Source organism: Meles meles, chromosome 8, assembly GCF_922984935.1.
Source record: "Meles meles chromosome 8, mMelMel3.1 paternal haplotype, whole genome shotgun sequence".
Lineage (NCBI taxonomy): Eukaryota > Metazoa > Chordata > Mammalia > Carnivora > Mustelidae > Meles > Meles meles.
In genome coordinates, this window is record NC_060073.1 from 118,474,044 (window position 1) to 118,500,369 (window position 26,326).

Consider the following 26,326-nt stretch of genomic DNA (forward strand, 5'->3'; position numbering starts at 1 on the left):
TCAAAATGGGATTATTCCCAGGATGCAAGGATGGTTCAATATCCACAGATCAATCAGCTTAACTCCCTCTAATTTCAGAAGACTTTCATTACTCCCTAAAACTACTCTGTACCCATATACTCACTTCTCAGTTCCCCCATGAACAAAGGATGATTTTAAATTTATTTTAGTCTTTAATTTCTTTCAGTGATGTTTTGTAGTTTTCAACATACAAATCTTGCTCTCTGTTTCTTACTTTTATTCCCATATATTTACCTTTTTAAAACTATTTTAAGTGGAGTTGCTTTCTTAATTTCATTCTGGATACTCTAAATGCTATGAACTAGCATTCACTGCTACTGTATACTGTATAAAAATGCAACTGACTTCTATATATCGATATTCTTACTGTAATTTTAATATTCATTTTCCTAATGATTGATACTAAGCATTTTTAATTGTTTTTAAGTGTATTTATGTAAGTAATCTCTATATCCAACATGGGGCTTGAACTCACAACCCTGAGATCAAGAGTTGCATGTTCTACTGACTAAGTCAGCCAGGCACCCTTGATAATAAGCATTTTTTTTATGTGCTTCTTTGTCATCTGTATATCTTCTTTTTATTTCTTAATTAAGTATAATTAAAAAATGTTATCTTAGTTTCAGGTGTACCATGATTCAATACACTTGTCAGAATGGCTACAATCAAAAACACAAGGAATAACAAGTGTAGCGAGGATGTGTAGAAAAGGAACCCCTGTGCGCTGCTGGTGGGAATGCAAATTGGTGCAGCCACTGTGTACAACAGTATTGAAGGCTCTTCAAAAAACAAAAAATAGAATTAACATATGATCCCATAATTCCACTCTAAGGTATTCACCCAAAGATGACAAAAACATGAAAAGATATAAGCACCCCTCTGCTTATTGCAGTAGCCAAGAAAAGGGAAGTGTCCATCCACAGATTAATAGATAAAGAAAATGTGGTATCAAGAGGTATATCTCTTGTTAAAGGGTCTTCAAGGTTTTTGTTTTTTGTTTTTTTAAATTTGGAATGCTTGTCTTCTCATTAATGAGTTGTACTTAAAAAAAAATTCCAGGGGCGCCTGGGTGGCTCAGCGGGTTAAAGCCTCTGCCTTCAGCTCAGGTCATGATCCCGGGGTCCTGGGATCGAGCCCCGCGTCGGGCTCTCTGCTTAGCGGGGAGCCTGCTTCCTCCTCTCTCTCTCTCTGCCTGCCTCTCTGCCTACTTGTGATCTCTATCTGTCAAATAAATAAATCTTTAAAAAAAAAAAAAAAAAAAAAAAAAATTCCAGATACATGTTCCTTTATTGGGTCTATGTCTAGCTACCCTTTCTCCTGTTTGTGGCTAACTTTTTATATTCGAAAGAGTATAATCAATTTGGGGATAATTTTTATGTATGTTTAGAGATACAGGTGTCCGGTTTTAATTTTTCTGGCTTTGGCTCTTCAATTCTGCCAGTACTGTCTATTAAAGAGATTTCCCCTTTCTTTAATTGCTGTAGCATACTTGGTGCAATCGACTAACCATATGTCACTGGGTCTTCCCCAGACTCTTCGTTCCAGTCCACATCTATCTTTATGCCAATACCACAGTGCTTTGACCATATCTTCATAACAGTTCTAGGAATCATGTTGAGCAAGATCTTCCATTTTATTCTTTTCCAAAACTATTTAGGGTACACTAGGTCTTTGTATTTTTACAAAAAATAAATATTAGAAACAAACTGTCAATCACGACAAGAAGATTCTGTAGAGGTTTTGACTGGCAGTGTTTTGAATCTCTTGACTAATTTGGGAAGAATTAGTGTCTTCACAATGCTGGATCTGCTGATACATGAACACAGTACATCTTTCAGGGCATCTTTCTGTTTATTTGGCTCTTCTTTAATTTCACTCATCAAAGCTTTGTGGTTTTCAGTGTATACAAAAGTGTCACACATCTTTTGTGTCAATTTCATCCTGATAGGTGGTCTTTCTATTACTGCAGAGTACTTTTTAATTTCAATTTCCAGTAGCTGGTTCCAGAATATGTATCATTTTTACGTATTTAACTTGCATCCCACAACCTTGCTAAACTTAAAGGTTCTTACTAGCTCTACATATTTTGGTAGATTCCTTAAGACAATGAAAACAGATGATCATATCCTCTGCAAATAAAGACAAGCTTCCTTCTTCCTTTCCAGTCTGTATGCCTTATTTCTTTTCTAAACTTGTGCTAGCTAGTGCAATGCTGGACAGGAGTAGTGAGAGTGGACCTCAGTGCCTTATTTCTGATTCTCAGGGGGAAAGTGATTGGCCCTTTGCTATTATGTTACTTACAGCTTTTTCATGGATGCCCTTATCTGGTTGAGACGGCCCATTACTCTAATTCTGACTTGCTGAAAGCTTTTATCATGACTGGATGTTGACTTTTGTCTAATGCCTTTTCTGTGTCTACTGAGAATATCATGTAACTTTTACTAGTCTATTAAAATGATAAATAACATTTTTTTAATTCAACCTTATATTCCTAGAATAAACCTTACCCTTTTATATTTTGTTGAATTTACCTTCCTAATATCTTGTTGAGAAGTTTCGGGTCTATGTTGAAGGAAATTTATCTACATATTTCCTGTATTATGATGTCCTTCTTAGTTTTTATTATTGGGCAATGCTGGTCTCAGGAAGCTCAGGGACGTATTCCTACCTCTTCTATTTTCTGGAAGAGTTTACATAGAGTGGGTATTATTTCTTTATTAAATATTTATTAGATTTCAGCAGTGAATTCTAGGAGTTCTCTTTGTGGGAAAGTTTGTAACAAATTCAAATTCTTTAATAGACAAAGTATAGGTTATAGACTATTTCTTCTTGAATGAGCTTTGGTGGCTTGAATCTTTCAAGGAATTCTTACATCTCACCTAAGTTGTTGAATTTATGAGCATAGAGCTGTTAAAAACATTCTATTATGCTTTTAATGTCTGTAGAAACTGTAGTGATGTCTCTTGTCTTATTCCTGATACTGGTAACTTCACACTTCTCTATTTGCTTATCTTTCTTTTGGACTATTTAAGTAAAGGTTGTATTTCCCTCTTATGTCTTATATTGGCTCATTACACATACCTCTGTGGTATTTTAACTTTATTTTTATTGGTTGCTTTAGGATTTATAGTACACATCTTTAACTTACTACATCCTACCTTTAAAAAACAATAAATATTAGGTGATATTAATAAAACTCCAATAATACTACTAAAACTTCACATATAGCACAAAGTCTTAGAACACCGTACTTCCATTTCCACTTGCTAAATGAATAAAAAAGGACAAGGGGAAGAATAAACTCTGGAGTTAAAAATCTCTGCTTTAGGGGCGCCTGGGTGGCTCAGTGGTTTAAGTCTCTGCCTTCGGCTCAGGTCATGATCTCAGGTTCCTGGGATCGAGCCCCGCATCGGGCTCTCTGCTCAGTGGTGAGCCTGTTTCTCCTTCTCTCTCTGCCTGCCTCTCTGCCTACTTGTGATCTCTCTCTGTCAAATAAATAAATAAAATATTTTTTAAAAAATCTCTGCTTTAAAAAAAAAAAGCACATATTCTCTTATCATGCAAATTAACAGTATTAAATTAGGGATACTGAAGGAGAATTCCAAGATACTAGAGATTCAGGATATACATGGACCCCCTTGTATTGACATAAATCATCAGGAACTGATTTCCATTTGTGAGTGTAGCTAATAAAAGTCGGATTTAAGTGACGCTAGAGATGACGAGGTAGGGCAGTTCCATCCCGGTACGTGATAAGCCTTCAGAGATGAGTATGTGGAGTTCAGTGCTCACAAAGCTGCTAAGTGCCTCTTGGGACAAAGACGACCCTGCCACTGCAGGACAGCATGCACAAACTACTCATGGTGGAGGAGGTGGGGCGAGAGCTGATGCAGGAAACACAACGCCAGGACTGCAGAATGGGCTCGGCCTCTTTACGGGACAGCCTCTCCTTCCAGTGTTAGCTTTCTGACCTAAGTGAAGGGACAGGATGAGAGCAGAGTGCCAAAGTGCTCGGGACTAGGAAAATGTTACATAAAACATAAGGTATTACTTTATTCTAATGGAAAAATGCAAATCACTCACTGTTACCTAATTATCATTAGGTAAAATAGTTGATGACTATTTAAAGCACTATTTCCATGAAGGTAGATAAATTTTAAAAGAGGAAGCCTTTAAGAAAAGTTGGAGGTTGGGGTGCCCAGGTGGCTCAGTGGGTTAAGCCTCTGCCTTCGGCTCAGGTCATGATCTCAGGGTCCTGGGATCGAGTTCCGCATCGGGCTCTCTGCTTGGCAGGGAGCCTGCTTCCTCCTCTCTCTCTGCCTGCCTCTCTGCCTACTTGTGATCTCTGCCTGTCAAATAAATGAATAAAATCTTAAAAAAAAAAAAAAAGAAAAAGAAAAGTTGGAGGTCTCCCCAAACATTTCGTAAGAATGAACATCTTCTCTTTTCCCCCAAGATTTACAGACCAGCGACGGAGGTGGTCACAGACAGTGACGAGTGGAGTTGGGAGGGCTGGAAGGTGACGCTGCAGGTGCTTCTGCCAGTTTTTACGGGAATTCTGACTACACGATGCGTTTCTAGGACATTGAGGTGCGTCAGAGCCATCTGAAGGCACTGATACAATGCAGACTGCAGGGAACACCAGTGTGAGTCACACAGTCAGGGGTGGGGCCCAAGAACGCACGCTACCAAGTTCTCAGCTGATGCGGACGTTCCTGCTCTGAAGACCACACGTGGAGAAGCAATGCTATAGAGAAGACCATGGCAGAGAAAAGAGTGAAAGGAGAAAACTGCGCAGCAGGGAGACCCTAGCTCTTACACATCTCGACGCCCCACAGTGAAGCTCTACATGAGGATCTGAACAGAGTGCGTATCGAAAGACGAAATGATTTGGTCCTGTATCTTTTCAATTCTTACCTTTTACCTTGTAATTTACAGCCTGTATCCTAATATGTAAAAGAAGAGTAACAATATTTAGCAGTACTGTTCTCTTTAACAAATTATATTGTGACTTTTTACAAAAAAAGTTTTAGAGGGTTACCAGAAACAAAGAAGTAAAAAAGTTGTAATTCTAAGAAAATTCTTACTCCAGTCATGTCAGACACCATGAGAAAATGTCATGTACTGAACTATTTCCTACATTACATTAAATCCTATCACTGAATACAGAACTTGTTGCATTCAAATGTAATAAAACATTAAATTTTTTACTTAAAATGAATGAGATAATACTAGATTCACAATTTTTGGTAAAACTCCTTGGAAAGTAAATATCAGAAACTATATTATGGCTCTTGTCTTAGTGAAGGTCAGCCTAGTCTCATTCGAGTCTCATCGGACACCAGGAAACATCTCTAGAGACACTCTCTGGGGTATAATACAAATGTGCTTTGCAAAACACGCTTTCATCCTTGGAAAGAATTTTAGCCAATTTGTTTTTATGCAAATTATAAAAATACTTAACTGATATTTTAGAGGCTGTATTTCTCAATTCAAAGTGTAATATAGAGGGGCATCTACATACATACTAGAGTCTGCCCTTCGGCCTATGCAGAAAAGAGACGAGTATCTCAGTGGACTGAATGTTTGTGTCCTCCCCCAGATCCATATGCTGAAGACTAATCCCCTAGTGATGGTTCTTGGAGACAAGACTTTGGGGAGGTAACAGGTCGTAAGGGTGGAGCCCTCCTGAAGGACTAATGCCCTCCTAAAAAGGGACCAGAGAGAGGCTGATTCCTCTGTCCTTCCTCTGTGCTACGTGAGGACACAGCAGAACGAGGTCCCTGAGCAAACCAGGAAGTGGTCTGATTATTCAGCAAGAGACATGCTTCTTTCTTTCTTCTGCGAAAAGTACCTTGATCTTGCACGGGGTGACGATTCCCCCTAGCCCGGAGTACACTGCATTACAGATGGAGCTGAACCCATCCTAGCTGTGGGGAAACATTCGGCTGAAGCCCTAGCCAATGAGAACTTGCAAATCCCGCACAGAGAATGGTCAAGGGAGCAGGCATCAAACACTAGCTACTCAGTTTGGATTAAAGCTAATCCCAAGATTTTTGCCCGCGTTACCAGGAAAAAGGTGTTCTTTCTATTGGACTTGGAGCTCAGAAGACAGTAAGACGCAGCCTGAGAGGACAGCATCATGTATAGACGACCTGACCCGAGGTGAAATCAACATGGAGGGCGCAAACCTGGACACACACACGTCCAAATACATCTACAAAGAGAAATACATACACGCGCACTCACACATGCCATGACCAGAGAGGCAGATAAGTAACATCCTAAGATCCTCATGACAGTCTGAGCTCCTGCATCAGGCAGCCTTCATGCCGACTACCCGGCTACCCCTGGGTCCTTCCACTCCATCAGTCACGTAATCGCCATCTGCTTTTAGGTAGTTTACCTTGGGTTTTCTGTTACTGTTAACGGTAAGACTTGAAAAATGTATACATAATGAAAGAGTCACTTCTAGTCATGAAATAAAAACAACATATTTAATTCTGGCTTACCTTTTGGTTTAATAAAGCACTTGCCAATTTCTGTACTTCCGAACTCAGTAAGGTGGTTCCTCTGATGACTTTGCTGAGAGCAGCAAGAGACTGATGAATGCTTTGGACTAAGCGGATGGCATTAAACTGTTCCAGAATGATGAATGACAATATTGGAGATCCTTGTCGATCATTAGGAGGAGACACCTTCTGATGAATCAGGTTTGAATTCTAGAAGAATAAAATGTCAGGTCATACTTACTGAAAAGCAGCACAAACCACTGACACCAAACACTTCAAAAGTTATGGAAATTCCTCGCTGTCCCACTCTGTTTTGAAATAGTTGTTTTCTGCGAGATTGAAGCAGTGATCAAAAACCGCCCCAAAAACAAGAGCCCAGGACCTGATGGATTCCCTTCTCCAACGAAGACATACAAATGACTATCGGACACATGAAAAAATGCTCATCATCACTAGCCATCAGGGAGATTCAAATTAAAACCACATTGAGATACCACCTAACACCAGTTAGAATGGCCAAAATTAGCAAGACAGGAAACAACATGTATTGGAGAGGATGTGGAGAAAGGGGAACCCTCTTACACTGTTGGTGGGAATGCAAGTTGGTGCAGCCACTCTGGAGAACAGTGTGGAGATTCCTCAAGAAATTAAAAATAGAGCTTCCCTATGACCCTGCAATTGCACTACCGGGTATTTACCCCAAAGATACAGATGGAGTGAAAAGAAGGGCCATCTGTACCCCAATGTTTATAGCAGCAATGGCCATGGTTGCCAAACTGTGGAAAGAACCAAGATGCCCTTCAACAGATGAATGGATAAGGAAGATGTGGTCCATATACACGATGGAGTATTATGCCTCCATCAGAAAGGATGAATACCCAACTTTTGTAGCAACATGGACGGGACTGGAAGAGATTATGCTGAGCGAAATAAGTCAAGCAGAGAGAGTCAAGTATCATATGGTTTCACTTATTTGTGGAGCATAACAAAGAACATGGAGGACATGGGGAGATGGAGAGGAGAAGGGAGTTGTGGGAAATTGGAAGGGGAGATGAACCATGAGAGACTGTGGACTCTGAAAAAGAACCTGAGGGTTTTGAAGGGGCGGGGGGGGGTGGGGTGGGAGGTTGGGGAACCAGGTGGAGGGTAATAGAGAGGGCACGTATTGCATGGAGCAGTGGGTGTGGTGCAAAAACAATGAGTACCGTTACGTTGAAAATAAATAAATTAATTAATTAAAAAAAACACTGTTGTTTTCTGGAGGCCAAGTTTGTTACATCGGTGACTACACAGGAAGGGAATTCGGGAGTTGCCCACCATTTGAAGTGGGATGGGGCTGGGAACTAAGAACGGGGAGCAACGCTAAGCGGCAGCAGTCAATGCGGTCGGAAGGACGGCAGGAGCGGCGTCTGTAAGCCAACGCAGACAGCAGAACAGCTACGCCATGAACGAGAGAAGAAATCATGGCTTTGAAACAGAATGCGAATGCTTACTTGATCCAATCTGAAAGTCCCCACATGCACATTACAGAAGCACACTACGCATGTTTTGACCAAGATCAGGGGTTATTATGTTTTATTACAACTTCGTGTTCATTTCTCCATCTATACTTTAACAGGGATTCTGACACCGGGATTTCTAGGATTTCTCAAATTAGTAGGAAAAATTCAAGGACAGGAATTGTATCTGAAGAGCTCATATGGTTAAGAGGGAAAAAAATTACCTCCAATAATATTCTAAATGTGCCAAAAGACAATCAAGAGATAAGTGTGTGGAGTCCCTTTCTCTTACCTACTATACATTATCCTAACTTTCTTTATATATTCTGCTTACAGGCCTGGTTAAGGATCCCTTCTCTTTGCTCTAATGCTGGCCACATTCATATATCCCACGAGAGCACTGTCTTTTTCACCTGTTGAACATGATAAATAATTTAATGACATGATGATCTAGTGTGGCTATTGGCATTAAATAAATCACCACTAAATAAATTTTACTGGCTTAAGAGTATAAGATTATACCTGAAGACAGATTTAGACAAGGACCTCAAATTCAGACAGTTTTGTTTCTATTATTGTTACACAGGCAAACCTCAGAGATACTGTGGGTTCCGGTCCTCACAACCACAATAAAGCAAATATTACAGTGAATCAGGTCAAATGAATTTTTTGGCTCCCAGTGCCTACGGAAGTTCTATGTATGCTACACTGTAGCCTCTTAATGCTGCAATAGCATTGTCTCAAAAAAAATGTATACAGCTTAATTTGAAAATACTTCATTGTTAAATCTGCTGTCACCATCTGAGCTGGCCGTGGGTCCTGAGCTCCGGGCAGGCGGGGGTCCCCCGCAGTGCTGAGGGCGCCGCCGGGCCGGGCTGCGGGCTGCTGAAGGCCGGGGCGGCCGCGGCGAGCTCCCAAGACAACCAGGCAGTGGCTGCGCGGATCCGCTCTCCCGTCAGGATCGAGTTCCTGCAGCCCCGGAGGCCGGCTGAGCGCCTTCTGCCGCAGGAGAACTTCTTTCCAGACGGGGGTCCCCCGCTCAGACCCGGCGCTGCTCCATCAGCAACGCCGACGTGACACTGAGCCCTCCGCTGCCGTTTCAACCATCTTCACGGCGCCTCCCCCGGGAGGTTCCAGCCCAAGAAGCCACTGTCTCTGCCCAGCCCCGAGCAGCAACTCCTCCTCCTCCGAGTTTGCTCACCAGACGGCCGCCGTCCGGCCCGTGCCCAGGCCCCGCGTCAACTCGAGCGCCCTCGCTGTGTCCACCCCGACTGCAGCCGCCTCCCACCCCGAGCTCCTGACCCCTCCGAGTCTTCCTGAGGGTGGGAACCGACATCGCCCCGAGTTCCCGCCCGGGCCGCCGCTCTGCTGTACATCTGATGGCTCGTGAGCCACGACGCTCTTTACGGCATCGAGAACGGGGAGTCCCTTCCCCTTCCTCCGCCCAGACCTGAGAGAGGAGCCACCACCCACGGCAGCTGCCGCTCTACAAAACCCGTTTCTTCTGGGGTAAGACCCGAAAGTCAGAGCGACGCCTGGATCCACAGCTGCAGGCCCGAGAGCGAGAGTCCCCTCACGGTCCGTGTCCCTCGGAACTCTGGGGTGACCCGGTGCCCTGTGCACGAGCGGTAACATTTGCAATGGAACCTTCTCATGCAGCCGGAGGTCTCCCCAGCGGCCTTAAGAGACTCCGTGCGCCCCGGCGTCAACAGCTGTGGCCTCACACGGGCTTCACTGTCCCACTTCGAGGGCGCAGGCGGAGCTGACCGAGTGTCCTCTGTGCGGAGGCCCGCAGAAGTTTGGGGCTGGGCAGCGGCAGCGGCTGCGACTCCAAGTGGCCAGCTGCGTTAATTAAGCAGAGATACTTGGGTGAGAGATTTTCCACCACTCTTGGATCCATAATCCAAGAAAACAGCTCACTGTCCTAAACTTGTTAGGAGGGTGATTTAGGAGAGCATACAAATGGTTAAAATTCAAACAGGGTTCACACAGGGACAGCAGTTTACAGACGTGCAGTACGTGTAAAATGCGAACTGCATTTCAGAGACTTAATATGAAAAAAGAATGTAAAATATCACATGAATAATTTTCTCTACTGACCACATGTTGAAATGCTGATGTTCTGGATCTATCAGTGACATACAATATGTCAAAATTAAGTTCCCGCTTGCACGTACTACAGATGCCATCTACATTGCCGTCCGCCTTCCACGTCCTCCTCCCAGCACACAGTCCTGCTCTGGAGACCAGCAAGGAAAATGCTGTCCGCCAGCAATAAGAACAAAAGAACAGAAAAAAATATACAGCATTGTCTCCAAAGTGAAAAAGCATTGGAAGGAAAAAAAGAAGAAGGCAGAATGCACTATATGAGCTGAGGGAGGTCAGTCCGCTGCAGAGCCTTGTAAGACAGGAGACTGCACGGCATACTGTAGTCTGGACAGGAACACAGTCCACCTCAACGCCTCCACAAATTTACAAAAAAATCACATCAAAATAACTAATTCTAGAAATTTATGCAGCTACTCTGCTCACCCAAAAGGATGAAGTAGAGAGAGAATTCATAGGAGGAGCGGTATGTTATCATTTTAAGACAAAAAAATTGTGAATAACGTAGTTTCTAATTCATTATATACCCATACATTAGCTAAAATCACCATGAATAACCACGACATGCACACCATGATTTCCGGTGAGACTACGAGGAACTACAGTTGTATCTTTTGTCAGCTGATTATTACAAAAGCCTTCTCTAGTAATTAAATACAAATGAGTAAACTGTGTTCCTTCGAAGGATGGCCTTAACATTTTAAAGTTCATCTTGTCATGAAAAAGCTGAGTGTATTCAGAGAAAATCATTAAGTGATTATGGAGCTGCTGGGGGAAAAAGTTATGGGTCTTTTAAAACTTAACTATTAAAGAGTCACTCAGGCCAGAAAAATGACCCTAATTTGGCATAATATGGGTGTGAATCCAGGACTTCTGTGTTTTAACTGAAATAATGTGTAGGCGGGATACTGTTTCGGACTCCGGTGACATGGACGACATGGAAAGTGGGGTGGTTTTGTGTTTGCTAGAGATTTCCGAAGATGGCTCTCTGTGGGAGAATTTCCATCAGGAGAGGAGACTCTAGCACTGACCAGGCCAGGGCTTGGCAGGTGTGTCCGCAGAGGTCCCGAGAGGAGCTGGGCCAGGCTGCGCGGCTGTCGTCAGCCCAGCACGCTGCTGTAGGGAAGGGCTGCAGACGGTGGGATGGCTGAGTTTCAGTCAAACAATTTCCAGGAAGGGAGGTGTCCCTCGTGCGGGGGCTGGCCAGCCTCTCAAGGACACTATCACTTATTCCAAGTGTTCTGGAGATTGTGGTGTTGGTCCTTCTCACGTCTGCGAAGCAGTGAAATCGGTAAGATCACAGCCTTGTGAAACAGTGACCAACAACCAGACAGAGGTTCCCCCCACCCACTTATATGATCATGTCTAGGTCCAAGATATTTTTTCTATGATAAGGAAGATATTAAAATGACTCAATATACCATCCATTTAAAAAGCGTAAAAGGAAATGAGAAACAACGAGGTGGGTGGTTCCGTAAGGGTCACAGAAAAGGGGGCAATATCTTCATTCCCATGGGGTAGACACTGTGTTTTGCCCTCCAGGAACTCTTCATTCTTCTTTAGATAGTCATTTCCTACGATCTCTCTGGGGCGGAAACAGCCTTTCCTAAGTCTTAGTCCATGTGGTTCTACCAGAGTGTACTGAACTCGGTTGTAGAAATTAGTATGTGACTAAAGCTTCCCAAACACGAGCGCTCCGTTCTCCCGACCACGGTGCCGGCGGATGAGACAGCGTCCACGGCTGTGACAATTCCGCTGGGGCTCCTGAGAAAGACGCACCTGTTTCCACTAGACTTGAACCTAAGAGCTCCTCCGGTGGAGAAGAGGTGCGGCCGCTCTGTGGTGATGGAGGAACAGCTCTTTCCGTTCCACACACATACGCGCTCTCAAGCATTACAGAAGACAAACGCACTCCTGGTCAGAAAGGTCAAAGTCTGACATAGCCACGCTACGTTGTGTCTCTCCAGAAGCGGATTTCTGACAAGACTGTGGGAGAGAGGCAGCAAGGCAGGGAACAAAAAGGGAAACAGGAAATAAAACAGGCCTGTCCGTCTGGTGAAGGGGAGAAAGATCTACGGAATTCCGGGCATCCCATTTCCCGGAAGAGCCGCTGCTCTGTCGTCTCATGTTATTGTACCTGAAGTCGGGTATTAGTGACAGGATCACGCCAACCACCAAAAGGGGCAAAGGAAACCAAATGTTTCGATGCTCATTTCATTTAGTTTAGTCACAACTAAACTCATGTTCACTGAGCAGAGGACACGTGTGCGCTCACAGAGTCACCTCCCGCTGCGGTCACTCACAGAGCAAGTGAAGGCGCGCAAAGCCGGAGGGGCAGGTCTTAGTCAAACTGCAGAAAACTGCGACAAAGAGATCTAAAAACAGTACACGAGTAAAAAGAAGTCGAGGAGCAAAAAGGAACTTCTCAGCAGCAACGGGAGAAACCACAGAAGAGCAGAATCATCTCACTAGGCCTCTCACTATAATGAGAGACAGTCACTGTGATGAGGGAGCAGGAGGCTGGCTGAGGACAAAGCAAAAGCTGGCACCCTGCACCCCCTCTCCACACGCTCCCCTGGGTAGTATGTGTGACAGTCCTCAGGCACCCCTGACCACCATAAATGAGAAACAAATAGTTCCCCTTGGTTTACAAATGTCCTAGAGAACAAATGTCCTAGAGAACTAACAAAGAAGTTACCTTGTGCTATTGATAATTTCCAGAGGCAAATAACTCAGTTCCCCAAGCCCTCCCCTCCATACACAAAACTGACAGAGGCTGAGGTAGAAGGAAATGTAAATATAGTTAAATCTCTTCTGAACCTAAATCTCACTAACAAAGACGCTTGATAGCAGGATTGTGACATCCCACCAGGAATCTCCCAACTATCTCTATGTTAATAGATTGCCAAAAGACAACATTGATCAAGTCAGGAAGACCTCTGGGATACTCTTTTAGGCACTCTTTAGCATATGAAAACTCCTTTGAAACCTCCCTTCCCCTCACCTTCCCCTCACCTTCCCCCAACCACAGGGTACATAACCTGCCATCCCTCACAACCCAGGGCCGTGGCTCTTCCTGCCCAAGGGTCCTGTCCACGTGCTTTCATAAACCACCATTTTGCATCAAAGATGTCTCAAGAATTCTTTCTTGGTCATTGGCTCCGGACCTCAGCCCACCGAACCTCACCTAGGTTCTAGAACTTCATCAACTGCTGACCGAGGAAAACGCACGTGTAAACACTGGAGGAAAGCGAAGGGCATGTTCAGAGAAAGAAGCGCTCCAAGAGCTCAACGCCAAAGGACTTCAGGCAGGAGGGCAGTGACACTAGCGATCTGTGCCCAAGACTCCGGAGGGAAGAACAGTGAAGACAGGAATGTGGGGTAGCCCTGGACCGGCATCAAGCCGCGACCACCCCCAAGACGGAGACATGTCGTAGCAGCTCCGCACGACATCAGGGCTGCACTGCGTGTCCTGAGCTTCCGGAATTCTCCTCCAGGTAAGCCACTATATTTCTGTTAACTTTACTAAGCTAAGCAGGTGCAGCAAATATCACTGGGCAACGAGAAAGCGTGTATGATTTGTAAACTATGAGAGAAAAATATCAGAGACAAGAATCAGTCCAAAGGATGGTAAGAAAGAAATGATAAAGTGGAAAAATACAAAACCTAATAATATATAGCAGCCCAAATTAATGTACATAGACTGAAGGGTCCACCTAAAGATCAGTCAAAAGCCACCTGTGGCCTCTCCATGAGATACACCCACACAAACAGATCCAAAAACCGAGAGTAAAAGCAGGGAATAAGCTACATCTAGCCGATAGTAAAAGAAAGCTCATAAAAATTTACTAATGTCAGAAGAAAAACAGTTCAAGAGCTAAAGGAAATCACAATGATTAAGTTTCAACCTATCAAAAGATAGTTGCTGGGGGGGGTGGCCGGGGGATGGGCATGATGGAGGCACGTGATGCAAGGAGCACTGGTATGGTATGCAACTGATGAGTCACTGACCTCTACCTGAAAACTCATAACACGCTATATAGTAACTAACTTGAACTTAAGTAAAAATTTAAAATAAAACAGAGATAACATTCTGATTTTGTATAATTCAAAAATTAAAAACTCATATATATATATATATATATATACACACACACACACACACACACACACATATATATATATGAGTTGTGAACAGAACATTGTAAAACATTGTCCTTCACTTAAAGGACATAATTTGAACACATCAGTCAACCACAGCAGAATACACATTCTTTTCAAACATAACCTGAAAATCTCTTACTAATGATAAACTGGGCCACACAGCTCATCTCAAGTTTCAAAGGATGACCACAAAACATGTCGTAAGACCACAGAACAGGTATAGCAGAAATCTGCAACTAAAAGGTGGCCAGGAGAGTAAATCATCAGTAAGAGTGCGGGATAGAAAAGGAACTCATAATGGAATTTAGAAAATACTTAAAACTGAGCAATACTGAAACCACCAATGAAAGAACTGGAGGGATAACGGTTAGAACAGCAATGGGGCCTTCAGTGTTAACGCGGAGTCAGAAGAGGGGAACCACTGAAGCAAACCCCGAATCGAGAAGCAGAACAAGAGGAAGAAGAACCAAGGAGAGGCAGAGCCTGTTTCTGGCGAGGAGACACTGTCCCTAAGCCCCAGTCAACCCACTTTCCCATCCTCTCTGTGCAGCTTTGGGATGCTGAGGCTGTGCCTCGGGGAATGTCCGGAGGGGAACAGCAAGGCTGCTGGGGGAAAAGGGCCCCAACCCTTCCTGCTCAGCTTCTCCGGGTGCTCCCAGCAGCAGGGCAGTGGTGGCTCCAGCCTGGGAAGAGCCCACAGCTCCGCAGAGGGACTCGCAGAGGGACTCACAGAGGGACCGCGCCCCAGGAGGCAGGCTCTGCAGGGTCAGAGGGCCCAGGGCGGGCGCTGTCCACGGCTCCAGGTGCTGACCGGCTCAGCTGCTTCCTTCTGACCCCTGGCTCCAGGGAAGGGAGGCGCTTCCTGAGTCCAGTTCTTCCTGTCGGCATCTTCCGCCATAAGACCCTGCAAGACTTATATAACCAATTCCCTGGGTGAGATCATCTGTTGAAACACCTCGGGTTCTTTCGACTTCGCTGACTGGAATGCCACAGGCAGAAGGTTAGTGTGAACTACATACGTGTTGTGACTGAAAGGAGCGAGACCTGTCTGGGTGGGTAGGAGAGAGGTGGTGTATAAAGCTTTACCTAGAACTAAACTCCAAGAGAAATCTTTCACCTGAGACTCACTGAATCACGAGATTAAACATGCTCAGTTTTAGATGTTTCGGAAAGCAAAAACACAAAAACAAAAAACACACAAAACAAACAAAACAGCTCTAAGTACAACTGAGAAATGCTTTCAGACAACAAAGGTATGTAGTATAGATATGTTCCCTACCTTAAATCTTCTAAAACCAGGACATACTAATCATATTTTTATGATTTCCCCGTAATTAAAAGGGAAGCAAACTGAATAACAGTCTGAGAAAAAATAATTTAGAAGATATTTTTAGTTTAAGAATATAAGAAAGTACAGAGCATCTGGGTGGCTCAGTGGGTTAAGCCTCTGCCTTCGGCTCAGGTCATGATCTCAGGGTCCTGGGATCGAGCCCCACATGGGGCTTTCTGCTCTGCAGGGAGCCTGCTTCCTCCTCTCTCTCTGCCTGCCTCTCTGCCTAGTTGTGGTTTCTCTCTGTCAAATAAATAAAATATTTTAAAAAATAAAATAAATAAATAAAATTGGGCTACTGAATCCACAAGTTTAACTTGAAGACACAATCTACTTACCAGTATGAACAAAGAAATCCTAGCTGCAGATCAACAGGTTCAGTTATCGCTCAGAAAAAAGTCCGTCACTTAGTTTCCCTCAACAACTCTATCAGCCTGAAGAGATGCCTTTATACACACCTCTTACCACATGGGTAATTTTAGTGAGAATTAATGGGAATTCTCACACCATATAAAGGAGATGTAATTGGTAGAATGTCAGTAATTCTCATCAGTTATCACCATCAAAAAGGTATTAAAAATTGATGAGTGGTAGCTGGAGTGTAATAAAAATTTTAAAGTATGAATTGACCTTTTGAATTCAAACATGCAGAATATTAAATGAGACTAAGTTTTTATCTGTTATACTTTTCAGTGTTTTGCTTATCAAATTACTGGTTTTCAAATTACTATTTTTCGATAGAAATCCCCAGAAAAATGTCATAAAAATGAGAGATGTTAGTAAATTAAGTATCTGAACTAGTTAAAAATGATAAAACATAAATTAATAAGAGAGTAATGCTAAAAGTTATAGTTACATATTTATATGTATCTTTTTCCTGAAATAGATATAATCACCAATATAGTCACCAAAATGTAGAGAATCAGCTCGCATGAACACTAAATTAATAAAAGATCTTAAATACAGCTATGTTCTCAATATCACTAGGGCTTGTTATACGAAGCATTTGTACATGTACGCGTGCATTTAAGGGATGAGGAAGAGCAGAGGAAGAGAGAGAGAATCTTGGACAGGCTCCATGCTGGGTGTGGGACGCGGGACTAGATCTCATGACCCCAAGATCATGACCTTCAATGAAATCAAGAGTCAGATGCTTAATCTACTGAGCCACCCAGGGGCCACTATACTAAGCTTTTAAAAATCCACAAATCTTTAAAGAACTAAGAACAAAAAAAAATGTTTAATCCATGAAGGGTTCATGTTTCTCAAATCATGTCCACATTTACTTTTTATTAGATCCAGACAAGAGTCCTGTGAGGACCAGCACTACCTGGGGAATATCTTGGACACTTCTCGTACCATATGTTCACACTGTCACACTGCCTAGCAGATGAAGTGTAAGCACTCCACCCATGTGCTGCGGACGAGCTGTGATCTGATAGCTCGCCATTCCGTCTGAGCCTCCTTCATCCCTGGCAGGCTAGAGTCACAAACATGGCCAACTCTTCCAACTCTCTGCAACACCACGCCTTTTTTTTTTTTAATCTAGGGCATTTCCTACTCATCATGTAAACTTCCCAGGCTTCCTCTCAGCAGAATCAAGCATTCCTTCACCTGGTTTCCCCAAAACATTATAATACCTGTATTTTTTTAGAATTATTATCAAGTCTTAGTGAATCATAGCCCTGCGCATGTAACAGGAACATCAACAGATGCCTGATGAAGTAAACGAATACATGAATGCACAGAAGAGGTTAGTGTTTCTTTTTTACACACACAAAAAAAAGCTAAGAAAAAGTTCAGAAGTGATTCAGCTAATGTCCTCTAGCCATTTAATGGGGGAAAGATTAGGACCTGGATGGCTACCTAATAATTACTTTTCATAAAATTATTATTGCTTAGATATAATCTTCAAGTTTAGCCAGTAATTAACCATAACCTGATAGAAATGATGAAAAACTCTAAAAAAAAGAATGTGGTGTTGTTACATTTGAAACATTTACATGCATAAATTTTAAAACTCCTCCAAAATAAGCCTATTCTTAAGGGCCATATCTTAATTTGCCTATTTTATGGGAATTGTTACACAAGTTATAAATTAGTACTCTAGAAACATAGAGAAGGAACTGCGTAACAAGAGAGACTGCGTTTGAAAGATGCTGAAAGGGACTTTATGTGGTCATTATTGGTTGCTAGCGTAGTAGGCAGACCCAAGGAGATGGAAACAGCACTTGGCAAGTCCTCACAGACAAATCTGCACTTCCGTGTTTGTTCGTGCAACACTCAGATCTGCTTTACTATGGAAGTCACTTCAACGTAAGGTTGGATATGGAGCCATCTGGTCAAAGATTTTTTTTTCTTTAAGAAAATTAATGGGATAATGACAGGAAATAGGATTTGAGGAGTATATACAAGAAGGAGAGTCAGATCTGGAGTTTTCTGCTACAGTCCACATGAAAGAACAGAAGGCTAAGTCACGGCAATGGCTTCAGGAAGGAAATGGAAGAGACAAAACACAAAACATCACAACAGAATGAAGTGCATGGTATGTGACATAGTACTGTGGTCAGTGTGGATTTCACACAATGCTGATTCGTAAGTAATCTACATTTTTCTTACAAATGTAAGTTAGATGAAGTTTCAGAAGTTATGCTTGCTTCTGGACAGAACAGCAGACTGTCTCCCACTTAAGCCGAAGACGGCACGGCAAGCACAGGGCCTGTCCGGGAGACGCCTGTCAACGGGGGGCCGTGCCCGCGGGCAGCGAGAGAGGGCAGGCTGCCAGGGCCAGGCCAGGCCGGCGAGAATTCTAGGCCGCTAACTTTGCCCACTGCCCTGAATGGATCACCTTCCACCGTGTCACCGCTTCCGGCTAAAAACAGCAGTATGAGCGACCGCTCCGGGCAGCACGGTGTCTGGTATGGCACAGCACGTGGCCCGGCGGGGTGGGAGACGCGGTGACATGGTGAAGCGGAAAGGCCGGCATCTGGGACTGCAAGCGGTCGGAGCACCAAGCAGAAGAGATACAAAAGAAATCCACGCCTGAATATACTATGGTAAAGTTTAAGAAATCAGAGACAGAACATTCTTAGAGGAAGAACACAATCAGTTACAAACAAGCAAGAAGAGGAATGACAGTAAGAAGACAAAGAATACCCTTACACCTAAAGGAGCTAGTTACGGGAGAACAAACAATCCCAAAACCAACAGAAAGAAGAAAATACAAAGATTAGAGCAGACATAAATGATATAGAAACTAAAAAACAATAGATCAATGACCCATCACAGCAAGAAGACAAAGGGTAAAAACTGTATGATTATTTCAACGGACGCAGAAAAAGCATTGGACAAAGTACAACATCCATGCCTGATAAAAACCCTCAACAAAGTAGGTTTAGAGGGAAACACCTCAACATAATGAAGACCTTACAGAAAAAAAAAAAAAATCGCAGCTGGGGCACCTGGGTGGCTCAGTTGGTTAAGCGTCTGACTCTTGATTTCGGCTCAGGTCATGACCTCAGGGTTGGGGACTGAGCCCCGTATTGGGTTCCATGCTCAGTGGGGAGTCTGCTTGACGTTCTCCCTCTGCCCCTCCTCTCCCCCTCCCTCCCCCTGCTCATGCTCTCCCTCGCTCAAACAAAAATATTTTTTTAGATGTACAGCTAACATCATACTCAATGGTGAAAAACTTAAGAGCTTTTCTGCTAAGTTCAAGGATAAGACAAGGACGTCTACTCTCACCATTGTTATTCAACCTAGTACTGGAAGTCCTAGCCTCAGCAATCAGACAACAGCAAGAAGAAAAGGCATCCAACTTGGTGAGGAAGACGTAAACTTGGGCTTTCTGCAGAAGACATGATATTCTATATAGAAAACCTGAAGGATTCCATCAAAACAATAAAAGTGATAAATGAATTCATTTCACTTCAAAGCTGCAGTGGCACTCAGAACAGTAAGATATCTGCGAACGAACGAGGCCAAGCAGCTCTGGATCTGTGCTCTGAACACTTGATAAAACACGGATGAAAGAAACCAAAGATGACACACACAAAGGCAATACATTCTGTGCTCATGGACTAGGAGAACCAATATTGTTAAAATGTCCACACTACCCAAAGCAACAGACGATGGGGTCTGTTTTTAGTCTTGGAGCAAGCACTCGCTCTCTCTCGCTCTGTCTCTCACACCTGAATTCCTAAGAACTGAAATCACCATTCCAAATGTCTGAGGGAGCACACTGATCCTGGAAAGTGACCCTTATATTGAACCCACAAAGACACTGAGGACTGTTTCACTTGCCTCACCCACCTGACACCAGCTCAGAACACTCTGCCCCGTTGTCCCCACTGCCATGAATGACATTTCACACAAACACAACTTCAAACATGCTTCGTGCCTACAAAATTACAAACACTCCTCTCTCCTAAGACGTGAGTGCTGGCCAGCGACTCTGTTACATTGCCAGGCACTCGAGTTTGCATTACAAAACTGAAGAAGTTTGCTCCACACAGTTTCCTTTAAAGATTAAGTTAAAACCAGTTTATGATTCATAAAAGTGGCAAATTAGCCCAAAGTGCATGAGCACTACTTCCTTCTTTGTTTACTTTCAATCAATGTGAACATAGCTAAAAAGCTTAAATCTAAATATAATACACGTTTTAAAACTTATAGAATGCAATTTTTTGTAAAATCAAATCTTCCGCAGGAGAGAGAGAATAAAATCTCCCTGTACAGTAAGTGACTGCGGCACTAAATGCATTTAGTTTGCCACAAACCTCCTCCTTCAGCTGTATTAGAAGTGAAGACTGGAAACCCAAGCCCAGATCTCAATAATGAGCTAAATTCACACCTTTTTCTAGATTCAGTTTGGATCAACAAACATATTTGTGGTCTCTGTCTGAGTATAATACTTACACTCTTGTGAGCTCCTAACTTGTTCCACTTCGCATGAATAAAAAGTTAAAACTTCTGGGTTTTGGGGCACCTGGGTGGCTCAGTGGGTTAAGCCTCTGCCTTCAGCTCAGGTCACGATCCCAGGGTCCTGGGATTGAGCCCCACATTAGGCTCAGCGGGGAGCCTGCTTCCTCCTCTCTCTGCCGGCCTCTCTGCCTACTTGTGATCTCTGTCTGTCAAATAAATAAATAAAAATCTAAAAAAAAAAAAAAAAAAGACCTGGATTTCACGTAAGATATTTTGGAATGTCCAGTAACCTCCTCTTACTAATTACACTCAGCTGTGAAAGGTCCACACATACCTTCAGCTCATGAACCTAAAAGGTTCTACAAATCATGGTTAAAAACAGAGAGGGAGTCCACAGTCACTCACGGTTCACCTTCCCTTCCAGTTTCCCTGAAATCCCTCTCCTCTCCATCTCCCCATGTCCTCCATGTTCTTTGTTATGCTCCACAAATAAGTGAGACCATATGATACTTGACTCTCTCTGCTTGACTTATTTCACTCAGCATAATATCTTCCAGTCCCGTCCATGTTGCTACAAAAGTTGGGTATTCATCCTTTCTGATGGAGGCATAATACTCCATTGTGTATATGGACCACATCTTCCTTATCCATTCGTCCGTTGAAGGGCATCTTGGTTCCTTCCACAGTTTGGCGGCCGTGGCCATTGTTGCTATGAACATTGGGGTACAGATGGCTCTTCTTTTCACTCCATCTGTATCTTTGGGGTAAATACCCAGTAGTGCAATTGCAGGGTCATAGGGAAGCTCTATTTTTAATTTCTTGAGGAATCTCCACACTGTTCTCCAAAGTGGCAGCACCAACTTGCATTGGTGAGGGGTGGGAGGTTGGGGGAATCAGGTGGTGGGTAATAGGGAGGGCACGTATTGCATGGAGCACTGGGTGTGGTGCAAAAACAATAAATACTGTTAGGTTGAAAAAATAAATAAATAAAAAGTAAAAAAAAAAAAAAAAAACAAAAAAACAGAGAGGGATATCAGTGATTCCTTTGTTGCAAGTCAGCAGTCACGCCAGCCCTGGGCCATAGGAGGGCAGGCAGTGGGGGCTTCCGGCAGGAGTCTGACCTACACACCGTCCCTGAAGTGAAGAACACTGTTCCCGGCCCAGCACCTGCGGATGGCATACTGACCCCCACGCCAACTGCTGTGGCCAATAGGAGTGTCCTTCCCCCTCCGCATCAGGCTCCCCAGCAGGGGATAGTCCTGTCTGGGAAGGCACAGTGGGGAGGGGTAGAACAGCAGAGGCTCTGTGCTCTAACGTGAAAGTGGGATGCCGTGCGCAGAAGAGAAAGAGAACATGCATTCTGAACCTCAGTAGGCTGATCACCCGCTGAAAACCCTGCACACAGGCACGAGAATCTTGTGAGGCTCGAATGCTCTTCCAGAACCGCCTTCCTCCTTCTCTCTCCTGGCTAGCACATTCTGGAAAGAACCACCTTCCTCCTTTTCCCTCCTGGCTAGCACATTCTGGAAAGAACTGCATCTCCACGCTGCCTCCCTTCTTGTTCCACAGGCCAAGGCAGTCAGCCTTCACACATAAACTCTGGTCTCCCAGCTCTGCCTCAACACCTCCTGTCAAGGCCAAGGTCACCAACAACTTGTAATCTGAAAATCCAGGGGCCAACTCCGTACTCAGTTTCTATACCTCGCACCAGCAATCTGGCACAGTCAACAATGCCATTCCTAACGGAAGACGCCCTCCTCAAGGCGTCTGTGATGCTTCAGCCTTCTGCGCTGCTGCCTGCTTTGGGATTTTGCTGTGTTTCCTCAAGGAAAGCTTGGCCATGCCTTTCCTGCCTCTAACTCTCTGTGCTGGACTCCTCGGGACCCACTCATAAGTCTTCTTCCTTCCTCTCTCCCCAGAAGATGTAATGCTCTGTAATCACTTAAATGTTCCCTAGATGCTAGGAAGTCCCAAATCTATACCCCAAGTCCTAGCAACCTTTTTAAGGTGCCCACTGTGCAGCCAACTTTCTCCTCAGTGTCCGCATGGGAACTCTCCATGGGAACGCTCGGCCACTCCACCCCTACCCCGGCAGCCCCTGAGCTTCTCCCCCCCGCCCCCGCCCCGTTCCCAGGCACAGTAAGTGACATCACATCCACCCAGTCCCTCTCCAAAAACCAACACGCAGATCCAGGGGAGTCTCCTTCCGCAGTGCTTCCAGGATCCAATCTGACGGCGCCACCACAACCCGAGCCTGCCCTGACGAGAGCCCCTGGTTGTTCCCCTCCTTCCTCTCAAACCCCACTCCAAACTCACTTCTACACAACCGTCAGGGAGTGTCTAAAATTGTCAGGAGCACAGAGCTACCCTCTTGCTCGATGCTCTCTCCGTGGGTCTCACTGCATTTGGCCTAAATCACAGTCCTCCCTGCACCTCGGGCATCAACACTCAGTGCCAGCTCCTTCCACGTGACCCGGTTGTCTCTGTGCCCCGGTCACACGGACTTCCTTTCGGGTTCAGGGACTGTGCTTGTCCTCTGCTTGGACGTTGTGTTCACGCCGTCTCGCTGCTTAGAAAGTTCTTCTTCCCTTGCAACTCCCTCTGGCTCGAGCCTTCTCGTATCTCCCTTCTCAGATTCACTTTCACTCCTGGACCAGGATGGACCCCACTGCCCACTCCGAAATAGGACTTTGCTCATCTTCTTCAGAATAGCACCTGTGTTCTGCTTACACAGCATTTACACCAACCTGTGATATCTTCCTTTCGCTTACTCACCTTTCTACCTGTTTAGATTTTTTTTTCTTTTCTTTTTTTTTTTTTATTTGTTTATTTGCAGCATAACAGTGTTCAATGTTTTGGCATCACACCCAGTGCTCCATGCAGTACGTGCCCTCGCTATTACCCACCACCTTGTTCCTCAACCTCCCGCCCCCCCACCCCTTCAAAACCCTCAGGTTGTTTTTCAGAGTCCCTAGTCTCTCATGGTTCATCTCCCCTTCCAATTTCCCTTAACTCCCTCTCCTCTCCATCTCCCCATGTCCTCCATGTTATTTGTTATGCTCCACAAATAAGTGAGACCATACGATACTTGACTCTCTCTGCTTGACTTATTTCGCTCAGCACAATCTCCTCCAGTCCCGTCCATGTTGATACAAAAGTTGGGTATTCGTCCTTTCTGATGGAGGCATAATACTCCATTGTGTATATGGACCACATCTTCCTTATCCATTCATCCGCTGAAGGGCATCTTGGTTCTTTCCACAGTTTGGCGACCGTAGCCATTGCTGCAATAAACATTGGGGTACAGATGGCCCTTCTTTTCACTCCATCTGTATCTTTGGGGTAAATACCCAGTAGTGCAATTGCAGGGTCATAGGGAAGCTCTATTTTTAATTTCTTCAGGAATCTCCACACTGTTCTCCAAAGTGGCTGCACCAACTTGCATTCCCACCAACAGTGTAAGAGGGTTCCCCTTTCTCCACATCCTCTCCAACACACGTTGTTTCCTATCTTGCTAATTTTGGCCATTCTAACTGGTGTCAGGTGGTATCTCAATGTGGTTTTAATTTGAATCTCCCTGATGGCTAGTGATGATGAACATTTTTTCATGTGTCTGATAGCCATTTGTATGTCTTCGTTGGAGAAGTGTCTGTTCATATCTTCTGCCCATTTTTTGATATGATTATCTGTTTTGTGTGTGTTGAGTTTGAGAAGTTCTTTATAGATCCTGGATATCAACCTTTTGTCTGTACTGTCATTTGCAAATATCTTCTCCCATTCCGTGGGTTGCCTTTTTGTTTTGTGGACTGTTTCCTTTGCTGTGCAGAAGCTTTTGATCTTGATGAAGTCCCAAAAGTTCATTTTTGCTTTTGTTTCCTTGGCCTTTGGAGACATATCTTGAAAGAAGTTGCTGTGGCTGATATCGAAGAGGTTACTGCCTATGTTCTCCTCTAGGATTCTGATAGATTCCTGTCTCACGTTGAGGTCTTTTATCCATTTCGAGTTTATCTTTGTGTACGGTGTAAGAGAATGGTCGAGTTTCATTCTTCTACATATCGCTGTCCAGTTTTCCCAGCACCATTGATTGAAGAGACTCTTTTTTCCATTGAATATTTTTTCCTGTTTTGTCGAAGATTATTTGACCATAGAGTTGAGGGTCCATATCTGGGCTCTCCACCCTGTTCCACTGATCTATGTGTCTGTTTTTATGCCAGTACCACGCTGTCTTGGTGATCACAGCTTTGTAGTAAAGCTTGAAATCGGGTAACGTGATGCCGCCAGTTTTGTTTTTGTTTTTCAACATTTCCTTAGCAATTCGGGGTCTCTTCTGATTCCATACAAATTTTAGGATTATTTGCTCCAACTCTTTGAAAAATATCGGTGGAATTTTGATCAGAATGGCATTAAAAGTATAGATTGCTCTAGGCAGTATAGACATTTTAACAACGTTTATTCTTCTAATCCAAGAGCATGGAACAGTCTTCCATCTTTTTGTGTCTTCTTCAATTTCTTTCATGAGTGTTCTGTAGTTCTTCGAGTACAGGTCCTTTACCTCTTTGGTTAGGTTTATTCCCAGGTATCTTATGGTTCTTGGTGCTATAGTAAATGGAATCGATTCTCTAATTTCCCCTTTCTGTATTTTCATTGTTAGTGTATAAGAAAGCCACTGATTTCTGTACATTGACTTTGTATCCTGTCACGTTACTGAATTGCTGTATGAGTTCTAGTAGTTTGGGGGTGGAGTCTTTGGGGTTTTCCATATAAAGAATCATGTCATCTGCGAAGAGAGAGAGTTTGACTTCTTCCTTGACAATTTGGATACCTTTTATTCCTCTTTGTTGTCTGACTGCCGTTCCTAGAACTTAATACTATGTTGAACAAGAGTGGTGAGAGTGGGCATCCTCATCGTGTTCCTGATCTCAACGGGAAGGCTGCAAGCTTTTTCCCATTGAGGATGATATTTGCTGTGGGTCTTTCATAGATAGATTTTATGAAGTTCAGGAATGTTCCCTCTATCCCTATACTTTGAAGCATTTTCATCAGGAACGGATGCTGCATTTTGTCAAATGCTTTTTCTGCATCAATTGAGAGGACCATGTGGTTCTTCTCTCTTCTCTTATTGATTTGTTCTATCACACTGATTGATTTGCAAATGTTGAACCATCCTTGTAACCCAGGGATGAATCCCACCTGGTCATGGTGGATAATCTTTTTAATGTGCTGCTGGATCCTGTTTGCTAGGATATTGTTGAGAATCTTTGCATCCATATTCATCAGTGATATTGGTCTGAAATTCTCTTTTTTGGTAGGGTCTTTGCCTGGTTTGGGGATCAGGGTAATGCTGGCTTCATAAAAAGAGTCTGGAAGTTTTCCTTCTGCTTCAATTTTTTGGAACAGCTTCAGGAGAATTGGTGTTATTTCTTCTTTGAAAGTTTTCTACCTGTTTAGTTTTTTAACTCTCTCTCTTACAACCCATGTGTAGCTTGTGCTTGCTTCGGCAGCACATATACAACCCATGTGTAGCTCTGTGGGCTCTGCCTGTCACGTGGTCCCAAGCTCGGAAGCACTAAAACGATCGAGGCGCTCCATGAAAACATTCCGGATGAACTCCAGTTACACAAATAATAAAAGCACCTCGCTCTGGAAAGAGACACACGTTATGTGTCCGCCTCTCTGGAAGGAGATGTTCACACATGAGACGTCTGTTACCTTTAGTAACGGCAGGAGGACTGCTCGGCGAGAGTGCTCCCACACGGTAGGCGCTGCTATGAAAG

The 26,326-nt window shown here is 43.8% G+C and overlaps 1 protein-coding gene across 4 annotated transcripts in view; it reads right to left on the reverse strand.

The window, feature by feature from the left end:
• Nucleotides 1-26,326, reverse strand: part of DYNC2H1 (dynein cytoplasmic 2 heavy chain 1) — a 269,900-nt gene that overhangs the window by 57,554 nt on the left and 186,020 nt on the right. For all 4 annotated transcript variants that reach the window (XM_046014703.1, XM_046014702.1, XM_046014701.1 and 1 more), the window contains one exon: nucleotides 6,534-6,743. In XM_046014703.1, coding sequence (XP_045870659.1) covers nucleotides 6,534-6,743 — 210 coding nt within the window. The remainder of the gene's footprint in view (nucleotides 1-6,533; nucleotides 6,744-26,326) is intronic.